The sequence below is a fragment of the Alligator mississippiensis genome, chromosome 5 (assembly GCF_030867095.1).
Source record: "Alligator mississippiensis isolate rAllMis1 chromosome 5, rAllMis1, whole genome shotgun sequence".
NCBI lineage: Eukaryota > Metazoa > Chordata > Crocodylia > Alligatoridae > Alligator > Alligator mississippiensis.
Window position 1 is genome coordinate 16,776,750 of NC_081828.1, and position 13,953 is coordinate 16,790,702.

Genomic DNA, 13,953 nt, shown 5'->3' on the forward strand with positions numbered 1-13,953 from the left:
GCCAGGATAAATTAGCAGAAATTAACAAACAGAAGAAAAGGTTGAAAGTATGTAGACTAGAGATGAGAAGATTGAACACGGATTTGAGAAGTCACAGAATCATAGAAGTAGGGTCGGAAGGGACCTTGTAGATCTTCAAGTCCGACCCCCTGCCTGGGCAGGAAGGAAACTGGGCGCAAGAGACCCCAGTCAGGTAGGCATCAAGCCACTTCTTAAAGACCCCCAGGGTAGGAGCCAGCACCACTTCCCTTGGAAGTTGGTTCCAGATCCTAGCCGCCCCGACTGTGAAGTAGTTCTTATGGATGTAAGTCCTGAAAGGCAAAAGGGGTTATCAGAAAAAGGATAAGGATGAATTATTTTCTTTATCCACTTGGGCAATAGGTTTAAATTGCAACAAGGGAGAGTACACTGAGAACCAGTGATCTGACTTGCGGCACACCTTTTACTCCAGACACCCCTCAGAAAAATATCAGTTCCTTTCTTGACTACAGAAAAACAATAGAAAAAATCTTCTGTTGCAAAGAACTGAGAATGACCAAAACAAGTCAGAGTGTTCTTGACACTATAGATTCCTATCTGAAATATCTAGGTTTATTTTGTGAATCGTGTGAATCATGCTGTTTACATGCCTAACAGCAGTGCTGTTTATACACCTGATTTTGTGCAACACCCTTAAAAGGATCTAGTGGCACCTTTGTTGAGAATCACTGGGTTAGATGTTAGCATTAGGAAGAACTTTCTAAATATGAGAGTGGCTAAGCACTGGAGGAGAGAACCTAGAAAGACTGTGAAATCCCCATCACTGGAAGTTTAAGTGCAAGATACAAAAACACTTGTCTGGAATAGTTTAGACAGAGATTATCCTGCCTTAAGCAGAATTAGACCATATGCTATCCCAAGGTTTCTTCTAGACCTATTTTGTCTTTGAATATAACTGGGGTCCTAACCTCTGTTAAACGCTCTCTGAAGATCCCTGATAAACAATTCAAACAGAAATAACTTTTTAAAACTCTAAGTGACTTTGTATAATAAACTTACCCAAGCGCAAAGTTCTAAGAATGATCTCTAACAACATTAAGCTGAGTTGAACTGGTTAAACTGTTAGGTTGGTCCTCTTGCCATTGTTTCACATGTCTCTACATGTGAGTTAACATTATCTAAGGGAGTAAGAGCTGATTCTAATGTGAGTGTCATACAGCATGCTCATGGATGTCCAAAAAAAGCTTGACAGGCTTTAGAACTGTGACCATCTAAATCTACATAGTAAGTTAACGTACAATGTACTTCTGTGGTTGAAGTGCGGAAAGGAAAGGTATTTTAATATATGTAAAGGTCAAGTCAACATGGTAAATTATAAGAGAATACTGCACATCTGGGAAAAAAGGTCATATGCAAAAAGCTACATTAAAATAAAGCTAGGCAGAAAATGTTTTGGCACATGCTCAGTAAATCAGTCTACTGAACAAAACCACACATTTTTCACAATACAAAATAAATTTTAAAAACCTCCAAAAAGTACTACTTCACTTCTGGATTCTTAACTTACAATGTACAAAATGTACTAGATGCCCTTCACCACCAATAAGAAACACAGGATGTGGCCAATGAGTTTCATTTCTGACATGACAAAACAAAAGGGCATAATAGAAAACTGTGGGGCTGGGGGAGAGGGGAGGAGAGCAAAGAACTTCGACAGTTACTCAGCAGAGGCTTGTGAATAGTACACAGGAGCCAAAAATATATGTTTTAAATAATTGATGAAAGCTATTCCCTCTGAATCACATCTGATTAAGTGGGGGGGGGGTCGTCTTATGGGATTTGGCTTCTAATGCTGCAATGATATTTGCATGTGTGGGGCTCAAAGCAGCTTTTGAGACTAATGAAAATGACATTTCAGTCAGAACATCTTTTCATTAAAGGTGGTTTAATTATCTGCATCATAATTCAGTACACTAAAAGCAAATGCAATATTGTTAAAGAAGAAACTGCCACAGCTGAGACTTCCTATGTTATGTTTCAGATTATTTCCCCTTCTTCCCCTGATAAATGCCTATAAAGAATCGAACAATACTCGGGGGGGGGGGTAGTTATATCAGTTTTCTCTTTTAAGAATAAAAGGGCACTGATTTCAGCAAAGTTCCAAAACTACTGTCAAAATTAGGGCCTCTTTGTGTGAGACATTGCAGAAACACAGTAAGAGAATCTCCCTGCCCTGAAGTGTTTACAATTTAAACAGACAAGGCAAACCAGTGCCAGAAGGCAGAGCACATTTAATTGCAATTTTACAAATGGAAACAGGCAGAGACATTTAAGCGACATGCCCAAGTTAAGTAAGTCTGTGGCAGAGCTGGGGATGTAACCAGTATTCTAAAGGCAACACATTAGGACACAATGGGCAGACACAAGTTGGCCTGCTCATTTAGTCAACTTCATAAAACAGGTTTATTTTTGCAACATACTTTATATTTCCTTTGGTGAAATTAAATCAATAAAAGATACATTTTTAAAAACAAGAGTAGACTCCTTTTAGCTACTGGAGAAGTCCAACTCCTGCATCATCCTGTGTACCAGTTAACCACAATATTACAAAATATTGTGGTTTCTTATGCTGTAGAAGTTTATTGAGTGGAGGAAATAAGGGGTTTAGTCATAAAGTCTATCATAAAAAATAATGGCCTATTAAAATATAACCATGTGTAAATAAGACGTCTCTGAAGTGCAGCAGTGGATATGTTGAGCTCTTAATACTGACAGATGATGAAAAAAGGGCATGCCATGAGAAATAAAATTTGAATCTTTCACCGGTATGAGAAATAAAATTTGAATCTTTCACCGGTAGAATATAGCTAAATATCCAAAGAATTTGAAATGTGTTGGCCACATACCTTACTCATATGAAATATTACACTGAAGAAAAGGTATTTTAAACATCAAATGTTTGAGTGACAAAGAACGGCAGAATTAAAGTGGCCTAGGCAACCTGATCTGCCACCCTTGCCTGCATCCAGATGAGCATAGTTGTCTATAGTGCCACATACCACACGTCTGCAGCGCCACATACTGCACGTTCAGTTGTTTTCTGCACTGCAAAGGAGCAGCGCAGAGTTTTTTTGACCCCTGAATATCCAGGGGTCAAAAAAACCTGTGGAGAGTAAAAGTGGAGCAGTGCACGCACAAGCAGCACACACCACCCAAAAGCAGAACCAGGCTGCAGCTACCAGCCAGGCTCTGCATGGCAGAATCACTGCTGCAGCAGCCCCGGGAGGCCTTAAGGACCCCAGGTAAGGCTGCTGCAGCCTGCTCACTGCTATCTCCAGCCTCCCCTACCGCCCCCAAGGTAACTTGCTATGCGCCAGAGGGCACATGGCACAGGCGTTCCCTGGGGACGCAAGATGAGCCACTGCTAGTTGTCCCCAGGGAACCAAATGTCCATACCACATGTGGATGGGGCCCCTGTGTCTATTATGACATAATCTTTAATACACAGTGCTTACTTAATGAGCAGTTATATGGTACTTTTTGTTCTTAATTTTCAATTCACAGCCCTCAAATTTGTGTAATGCACACTATTCAAACTCTCTATGAAGAGAAGCCCATCACCGCATGGGCCTTTTCTATGGCACTTGGCAAACAAGGAGACTAGACTGAAAAACGTAGCATGTAGGATCAGCTACCTAAGCAGGCTGGAACTAAGACAAGGAGCCAGAGGAGAGCAAGGGAAAGGACTGGAACAGGCAGAAACTGTATGGATGGAAGTGGAAGGAAGCTTGTGGGGAATGGGAAGATATCTGTGCCCACTGGAAAGACAGAGCCTGGAAAGGAACCTTAAGATCTTTGAATCTCACCAGTACTCTGCTGTCAGCAAATGATTATCAGTTAGTTTTATATCTTCAGTATCCCTTATCCACATGTGACAACTGTCCATAGCTGTAGCGGCAGAGTTCTGTAGATCCACAGGTTTCAACTCTACCCACAAATCACTGAAGTGCCATGATGGTACCTGTAGCAGGGCACTAGGGTGCCTGCTACTTGGAGAGCTGGGATAACCCCTCAGGCACTGGTTGCTGAGGCAACCAAAGGGAACTAGCAACTCACACCTGCCTAGCCAGCTAAAAAGAAGGGGCAGGGCCTGGCTTCTATATAAACCACAGGCAGGAGACCAGGAGGCAGTTCCCTACCAGCAGCCAGAGAAGGAGCTCTCGGTTAAGGAAAGAGAAGAGAAGCTGGAAGCGGAAGCAGCGTCTGTCACTGTGGCGGGATGGAGCACCCCCGGTAGGCTTGAGCGTAGTTATAGCAGGGCAGCTCATGTTTACGTTATAGCCAAGAGGCTTGTGTTGTGTTGCTATTTGTTAGACTGGTGGTTTGGGTGAGGCTATTAGGGATTGGAGGAGGCCTCATAGGGGACTCACAGCAGTGTGGGGAAGTCCCAGTGCGGGCATGGCGAGCTCCTGAGACAGGGCGGCATTACTCAGAAGGCCAGAGAGACACAGAGAGAGAGAGAGACACACACACACAGAGACACAGAGAGAGAGAGAGACACACAGAGACGGAGAGACAGAGACGGAGAGACAAAGAGAGAGGCGGGACAGAATAACGTCCATTACATCTGCGAGGCTTGGGGCATGGTATGGGGGTGGTAGGAGCCACGCATAGCCCCTAAGGCTGGGGGTGTACAGAACACCCGAGACAGGAGAACCGTGGCCAAGAGGACAGAAGGCAGCCTCCCTATAAAAATATATAAAATCAAAGACGTGGCAGGTGAGAATTGGAGGGTGCGACTCAGCAGCTTGGCACAGTAAAGGAGGTGGCAGGGGAGAGCACGGAGACCCTGACGTCCCTCCTGTTACAGTACCATTTGATGACATTTCCATGGTGTTTTGTTTTCAGTTTGCTTTATTAGAAAAAAAATGAATCTAGGGAATCCTAACAACAGGCAGTGTGTCTGGTCCTGCTGGGAGTATGCAACAGAAACAAAAAGTTGTAATTGTGGTATTTTCCTCACTGACTCAAAGCAAAACCACAACAACACTGTATATGCAGGATACTATTTTTAGGACTTGTGAATTTATTCAGGGAATGTAGTTAGTTTAAAAAAAGAAGCATGATACTTTGAGCCAAGGATTCAAATTCCCACAACTGCATTTTTTTTTTTTTTATGTCTGGTTTTATGTATATGTTCTCCTTTAACGCTTTTGCCATGGTAGTTGTGTCTCCTATAGACAGTATCAGGGGAAAATGCCTCTTAGTTTTCAACGTAATCAGAAAAAACATGTTTTCTCGGATGCTATTGACCTGACTGTCCTCCAGAAGCAAATAAAAATCAACTAATATTACATAAGAGGCCATTAGATTCCCTTGAGCTTCTCTCAGCCAGTCAGGTCACTCAATTCCATTATAGTCTGGTATTAATCTACTGCACTTAATCATACCTGTTTAAACCTAAGATTACTTCATAGTAAGATTAGCTAAATGAAAGAAACAGACCAAATTATGTATAATAATTAGAGGAAACAGGTTATTGCAATCACTGTGACATCTTCTATTAGACCAACTAAATAGTTGGAAAAAAGTTGTTTGCAAGCTTTCAGGCACAAACACCCATCTTCAAGCATTGGGAGATTCTGCCTGAAGAAGGGCGTTTGTGCCTGGAAGCTTGCAAAGAACTTTTTTCCAACTAGTTAGCTGGTCTAACAAAAGATATCACATCTGCCCAAAGAACCTTGCCTGCCTATGTCCTTAGACCAACATGGCTACAACCAACAACCCTGCAATCACTGTAGCATTGTGGAAAGCTATGTGTTTTTGTTGACTTACCAATATTTATTTTCCTGACTAAGATCACTGCCTTGCTTTCATGCTTCGCTAAGCAGAAAAGCAACTCTGATGCAATGTGTGTTAAATTAGAATTGTAATCTCTTAAACCTCAAGGCTCAAAGTTTCAAAGCAGCTTTGTCCTGGCCTCCTTTTGTGGTTGCACAAGAGCCATACATACCATATTCTATCCACCCAGGGAAAAAGCTTCTATCCATAAATTATTCTTGGGACAACTGAGCCTTGTACATGTTGTTTCTTTCACCAGCATTTGCACATGAAAATTCACGATCAGGTACTTTTAGATTTGTGAAATGGTGTGCGCACAAATTAAGGTTCATTTTTAAAAATTCCACCTCCAATCTTACACCAAATCCCACAGATTTTTACTTTATACTTTAGCAGGGGTGTCTGATAAAGAATATATGCTTGGAGATCTGCCTCCTAGAGTTAACAGGGACCCAACTCTAAATGTCATCTTAGGAAAATGTGAAAATGCCCGAAGAATCTAGAAAAATTATTCCTGAAGTGATAGCTTGTTCTCTAGATGACTATACTACATCTTGAGCATTACAATCAGATTGGTATAATGGTATGAAATTAAGAGAAAGATATATGCATATGGGGAGTTCTACCACATGCAAAAGGGAAAAATACTCCCTTGGCTAGAGTGATGGTGGCTCACCGGCTGCTACTATGGTTGCATACGCTCTCCAGAGAGTAAGTAAAGAAGAACGGCTGATGTATTCAAGCAATCCCAGATCTATCAATCCCCTGTGGCTCAAGAATTTGTCCATGAAGTACAATTTGAGGCAGGTCCTGTTCACAATGTTTTGATTTTTGCTACCTCCCACCTCCCCCCAACCCTGCATACACACAGTAGACTCATTTCTCTACAGCTGAGGGTGGGGTTTTTTAAAAGTACTGGCACCCTTCTGTTCCCCTTCTAATTAATGATAAAACATTGACTAACTACTTGGGTATACAGTTAATTCAATGCTGAGCCATTCTGAAAAATCATACCCTACACAAAGGGTGCACATATGGCAGATTTAGTCTCTATTGGTTTCAGTTTCCCCATCTCAAATGGTGATGATTATTTCCCCTACCTCCAAGGGGTATTCTTTTGAAGCTAAATTAATCAATACTTCCAATATTCTGTGAACACCTCACACAGAGAAGAGTACAGAAACGTAGGCTATGATGAGATGATCACTATGATGAAACAGTGGTTCTCAACATTGTTCATTATTATTTAGACCAGTGACCAATAATGTTGTGGTTTTGAGTTCCTGGGGTTTTCTAATGTTCTCAGAGTTTTTGAAGGTTGTCATAAATCCACAGCCTCTCTCATTAATCACTCGGTTAGTATGCAGGGTGGATTGATATTTGGTTTTTCACATGAGTTCAGTATGAGGTGTAATGGTAGCCACACAGTTCTTGGAAAGACCCGTATATTGGTCTACTGAAATAATCCCATCTTTCAGCTATCACACTTACCTCATGCGATAATGAAGCCGGAGTGCTGTTTTCTCCTCTATTTTGAAGACATGGTTTGGTGCATACCAGAGTCTTTTACTCTCTTCAAACAGTGCAAAAAGATTGTGGCACAATGGAGATATAGCTGTTGAACAGAAAGAAAGAAATTCATGGCTTTGCTAATCACCCACAAAAAATACACTGATGAAGTAAAATTAGTTTTTGCATTATGGAGAGGCACGAGGGTTGGGGAGGAGAGAGAGAGGGGATGATTAAGAATCAGGCATGGGTGTAGCTAGCGATTATGGCACACTGAGAAGATCAGAGGGAGGGTGCCATGCACACCCACCCCCCCCCTTTTCTTTGGCCACTGTTCTTGCACCCCTGCAAATCGGTGTCTAAAGCTGATTTTATTCCCCTCCCCCCAACCATTTTGTTGGTGGGGTAAGGTTACAATATACCCTGTTTTTGCTGAAACAGCTCTGTTTTTAAACACTTGTCCTCAGTGTCCCATCAGCTTCTTCATCCTTTTGTTCCATTTTCAGTAAGAATGTCATCCATGGTGGCAGTTCTCTCAAGCCAGGCAAAGAGATGGGGGGGTGCTGATCCTCTGGAATCCTTCAGTTCCCCTCCCCTCTACCCCCAAGCTTACGCCTTTAAGAAGGAAGTGCTAAGTACCCCCCCACAACAACACTTTTCAGGTTGCTCCATTTTGAGACTCAGGAAGTGCAATCACCTTTAATTAAGAGGAACTGAGAAGCACAGACATTGCACACGATGTGTAAAGGTTTTTAAATGTTATCTTCCAGATTTTTTTTAACGTTAGTAATATACATCTTGATTTCCCCAGATTCTGCTGGCAGAATGCAACTCCAGAGACAGTGGCCTAACAAGCTAAATAAAGTCTCAGCTGATCTTTCCCCAATTCATGATATTAGGGATATTCTAGCAAGACTTTTCACAACTCTGACATGTTTTACTACAACAAGAGAAAGAATCAGACTCCCACAATGAGAAAACAGTAGGTGGGGTGGTGTGGGCATTAAAGTGCATGGTTGCCAGCCCAGGGGTTGCAAGTTTGAGGTCGTAGCAGTAGTGCTCATGGCACAGCCTGTCAGATTCTAACAAATCTGCAACTTCTGCTAAATACCTGGTCAAAAGGACATAAATAGGGAAAGTGAGAAGACAAGACCTCTGTGACAGGCTCAACTCCTTCAGCTGAGTCGCAGGGAAGTATAACATGGTGTCACTGTTTTGGTAATCCACCAGAATAGTTTCCAACAAAACCTTCACTTGTTATTTATAAGTTTGTATTTCAAAGAGAAACTTTCCCTTTTCAAAGCATAACCAAACAACAAAACAGGCGAACATGTCTTCATAGGGAGGAAGCTATCTAATCTCTCAGAATGTGAATTAGAGTATCCACCGTGTCTTGCACATGACTCAGTACACTGTAGGTATATTCACAGCATATCGCCAACAGAAAAGTCATTCTGGACATGGACAGACATAGCATTTTTAGTGCTTTAAAGTACCATAAAAATGGGTCATAGCTTTGTCAACATCATCACAGCACTACAAATCAACCTAAACTGCACTGAAGAGGAACAGGAATAATTATGAAGTAAGTGCTTCATAGTGACACTTTATCCGGAAGACAGTTGTACATCTATTTGCTATTGAAGCACTACAAATTAAAAAACACTTAAAAAAAGACAGTTTGAAGAACTTTATACGCTTGTTTATCCATACTCTAACAACTCAGGGGCTCCTAAAATACCTGGCCTTTTGCAAAATGAAATGAAAATAAGATCTGTGGACCTCTACCCAAAACATCTTGTATGGGACTAGCTAATAGAAGCTAAATGAAAAAAGATTATTTGTTAATCATCCTTAGAAGATTTTACAATTGTAACTGGACATCAAGAGTTACTACCAACAGACAGCTCATGCATTAAACACAAGTACAGTACAAATGGGGTGTGGGCAGCTGTTTAAACTCTAATAATGTACACACACAGATCTTTTAAGTATTTGTTGTAAGATATTAATTTTATATTAATCAACTGCTTGTTGAGGTCTGCTCTTCACACTTCGCCTACCAAAAGCCTTAACAAAGGGGAGGAGGGATTGGACAAAAGAAGAAGAAGGTATTTGATATCCCCAAACCAAGGAGGAATGATCACTCTGCTATTTAAAAGCTTCAGGGAAATGTATATAAAGCAATAATGGGTGACTGTTTTAATGGCCTGAATCTCTCTTTGTTCCAGTGGAGTTACTCCTTATATTCTGTGTAGTGAGGGGACTGTAAAACTAGTGTAAGCAAAGGGAAATCACCTAAGCATATAGGGTTCTGATTCACCAAGATACTTAAATGTAGGCTTAAAGCCTGCTGACTTCAATGGGATCAGTTGGATTCAAGTGCTTTGCTGAACTGAGGTCGTACTGTCAAACATATACATCTTTTATTATAACTTTCTATGGAAACTGAATTGTGCACAATTCAGTGTAGCAGCTTATTAGCATTTTGGCACTCATAATCAGGTATCCAGGTTTTCTCCTTGTGGAAAATAATGATTTTCTCCCTTACTGGAGAAAAACATAGGAAACCATGGGTTTCCCCTAGCAGACTAACAGAGTTCCAGCCTGCAAGGTGCTACTTGGGGCTGGGCAGAGCAGGGGGCAAGGGCCACCACGTGCATCTGTGTGCACACACATGCACATGGCAGCCAGGAAGTGTGGTGGAGACCAGATCCCACAGCTCCCTCTAGCTAAATCTATGGACACAGGGGGAAGAGGCACAGGCCATGCATGGGGGGGGGGGGGGGGAACCACGCGCCTCTCAAGATTTCTGTACCTATGGCAGGGTGCAGGGCATGGGACTGCAGCTGCGCTAAACCAGCTCCAGGCAGGAGCCAAGGTGAGGCACCCCCTGCCTGCCCAGCAGCAAAGGGGGGCACAACTCTGCACCACCACCACGCCTCAGCTTGGCAGTGTGGTGCCCCCTTCTGCACCAGATCCCACCTGCTGGGCTGCGGAGGCAGCTCCTGCCTGGAGTTGATCTGGCCTGGCTGCAGCCCCACACTCCACTGTCAGTGCAGAAATCAGGGGGGGGAGGGAAATGTGTCCCCCTCAACCCTCCACACATCATCTGTACCCCCCTGATGCACTGCCTATGCCACCCCATGTGTCACTTGTGCACCCCTAACCCCATCTGACATGTCACTTGTGCCCACAACCCCCTTCCCCACAGAATGGGGGGGCTGGGGCCAGGGAGCAGTGGGTCAGGAGTGAGGGGCGCTAGCAGGGCTGAGGAGGAGGGCTGTGGGTCAGGAGTGAGGTATACTGGCAAGTCCAGGGGGCTGTGGGTCAGCAGTGAGTGGCAACAGCAGGGGCAGGGCACTGGCATATCAAGTCTGCTCAGTGCCACAAAGCAGCAGGGGGGACAGCCGCAACTGGCCCCACGTCCTGGTGAGAGAAGGGGGCAGAAGGAGCTTTGATTTTTCCATGACAAAAACCCAAAATCAAATGCCAAAATATATAGGTATTTAGAATTTATTTTATTATAACGATGGAGGCACTGGTAGGCTTCCAAATTGCTTTAAAACTGTAAATATATCAATAAAACATTGTGTTCGACTAATACACACACACACAGCATTTCATTTTAATAGTGGAAAAACATGGATTTGAGGTTTTTTAAAATCAGAGAATTTGGGGGTTCTTTTTAACCAAAGAATTTGGAATTTTCACACAGAGAAAACCAGGATCCCTGGTCATAATTAAATGCATGGAAGTACAAGATGACAAAGGAAAACAAATCAAGTTGCAAGACAGGATAAATACTGAAGAGAATAGGAAATGGTGGTTTTGCCCACAAATACCCCAATCTTGTTCCCCTTCAAACTGAAAAAAATGCAGTGAAAGAGCTGGAGTAGGGTTGGCGCCTTCTCACCAAACACCTAAAAACTCTGGGTTCTGGAAACAGACTCTCCAACTCTTCTGTAGAAGAATGTCTCATTCCACCTTCCCACGAGCAAGCTAAGAACTTTAGAAGGATGTCCCTCAAAGAGATTCCCCACTAACTCAAATCCAACGCAAGATATTTCTGCAAGGTCTGATCCAGGCCCAACAAGAGATGCATTTATTACTGAAACACTTTGGCAATATAATTTTGAACACAACCAAACTAATGCAATACTCACAGCACTCCTGAGCAGCTTCAAAGCAAAGGTCTTCTGCTGTATACTCGCCACTGATGTGGCGAATAGGAGGCTTATCTTGCAAATAAAATAGTATTTCCAATCCCTGCTCTTGAACTTCTGTGCTCACTTCACTCTTCTTTGAGTTTCTCATTTTTGCACAGAAAGCCATGGCTTTGCAATCTTCTTTTACATTTAGATACTGGATTTGGAGAAAAATAAAATCACAGAAAACTGTAATAAAGAGTTTGAATTTATTTCGGAAGATGGTGTCTGCAATATAGCTATGCACTACAATTCCCACTGAAGCTCTCAAACCCTGAAAATTTAAACTTAATTGTGTTCTGAAAATGGCTCCCTTATAATGCCATTGTATGGTTTACCCCTTGTATCCTCATGTTCAGTAAAGTAGCAAAGAGTTTATTTTGGCCACATTTTTTGCACATTAAAGTATCCCCTCCCCAAGTTTTTTGAGGGGGGGGTTTTTTGTTTTTTTAAATACAAAAATCAGATTACACATAAGCAAAATTGGAGGTGGTTTGAAATGACAAAATTCAGGTCTAAGGTTGCAGTTGAAAATAGAAGTTTCAGTTCAGGCCTAATATTGGTGAAATCTATTAAAATATTCTTTACATAAATGGAGTATTTAATATAACAATGACTCCCAGTCTCCTCAGATTAGAACCCCCATCACCTTATGAAAAGTAAAGTATTCATAACATCCTCTTACAGTGAGTATAAGGAAAACTAAACTAACGCATCACTGGTAACAATGCTCCTCTCCCACAACTTTCTGTACTCCATTTTTGGCCAACTCTAAATTATTCTGGAAATTTTATTTTCTTTGATTTTAGAACTGCAGTATTTTTGGACCCCTCAAATACCCTGTTTATATTATCTGTAACGTCCACACTAGATCAGTATTTCTCAACTGGTGGTCTGCAACTGACACAAGGTAGAGAGGGAGAGACTTTGTAACCTGCAAGAATTAGACTTTCTCTATCAATTCAGTGTATATTAAAAGCCAGTTATCAAACTAAAGGGGGTATATCCCAGCTCCTCCCACAAGGAAACTACTTATTTAGGAATCTTTAATGTAATGACCTTAAGATTTTCAAGTACGTGCTTGATGAACAGGTTGATCCCAAAGGAATCCCTGTACTATATACAATGCTCAGAGAGACGAGCAATAGAAAAGTTGGTATGTCATTAAAGGAGAGAGAAAGTGTAAAGAGTAGTTTTACTAAACTCTAATTCAATTAGAGTTGAAAGATTAAAAAAACCCAGGATCTCTACATATTCTATCAAAAACATACCTGCATTTATCTGAATGTCTGGTCCTCCAACACAGCTAGAATGATTGTCGTCACGCTTTCCAAAAACAATTCAACCTGGCTGAGAACAAAAAGAAGTAACGTCAGCTCTCAAATGGTAGCTGTTCTGAGAAGTTTGACAAGCCACAAAATATAAGAATATGCAGTCTGATCCAAAGCCAAATGCAACACAGAAATCCAACCACAAACTCCATACAATTTTGGATCAGGCCCTTCGGCAGAAATCCCATCTCATACAGATGCAACAAACTCCTGGGAACATTTTTTGCGTCTTCCATGCAGCTGCACTCACACTTGAGCTGTGGGTACATAAAGTGCAACTATTCTACCAAAGAACCAGGAGACACTGTCTCTTCTATTTTATTACTTTTTCTGCAGTAATACCCACACTGTGCTTCATGATCTTCATTCAGTCCCTGCCCTGAAATGTAATATTGCTGCAGCATTGTCTCTTATGTACCACCCCCTTATTTTTAAAGCTAGATATTCATCTGTTTTTGATCTTCCCATCACATTTCAACTCCTCCTCCTCCCCAACCCTCCTCTATATTCACTCTTTATCCTTTAAGGTGTTCTTAGTTTTTTTCTTCCTTTCTGTGCTTTCTCACTTTCCCCTCTGCTCACTTCCCCTCCTCCCCACCCCTGTACTTTCAACTTAGTGCTAAACTGAGAAGATTCTCAAGTTTTCCCCATCTGTCTTTCTCCCCTTCCTCCTCCTTTAACTCCTTTGTATACTTCCAGTCCTTATTCTCTCTAGTTTTCCCCACTTCAGTCCCTGCAGTTTTCCTCCCTCAGTTCTCCTTTTGGCTCTGAAGGCACAGAACAGCCTACAGACATCAGAAACTGCTCTTCAACAAAATTCAGCTGTGCAGTATGAACAGCACCAAGGCAAACAGAGTGGAAAGAGTCAAAAGGGAAAGAGCTGTTAGACTGGTGCCCAAATCACAGCAACCTTTGTAGAACAAGCAAAAAAATGTCTTGGGGGTTTAGATGAAACCAAGACTAAGGCCCAGTTATACTAGAGCAGTGGTCTCCAACCTTTTCAAGTAGGAGATCACCGTTGGCATTTAAAAGCAAACCAAAATCTACCGTGTGCCACGCCCCCACTGCCCCAGCAGGCAAGTCTG

At 42.0% G+C, this 13,953-nt stretch overlaps 1 protein-coding gene across 2 annotated transcripts in view; it reads right to left on the reverse strand.

Moving 5' to 3' along the window:
• JAK1 (Janus kinase 1) overlaps nucleotides 1-13,953 on the reverse strand; it is a 99,251-nt gene that overhangs the window by 32,134 nt on the left and 53,164 nt on the right. For both annotated transcript variants that reach the window (XM_019489121.2, XM_006272602.4), the window contains 3 exons: nucleotides 12,809-12,887; nucleotides 11,496-11,694; nucleotides 7,312-7,435 (listed from right to left, as the gene is read on the reverse strand). In XM_019489121.2, the coding sequence (XP_019344666.1) occupies nucleotides 7,312-7,435; nucleotides 11,496-11,694; nucleotides 12,809-12,814 (329 nt within the window). In that variant the 5' untranslated portion in view covers nucleotides 12,815-12,887. The remainder of the gene's footprint in view (nucleotides 1-7,311; nucleotides 7,436-11,495; nucleotides 11,695-12,808; nucleotides 12,888-13,953) is intronic.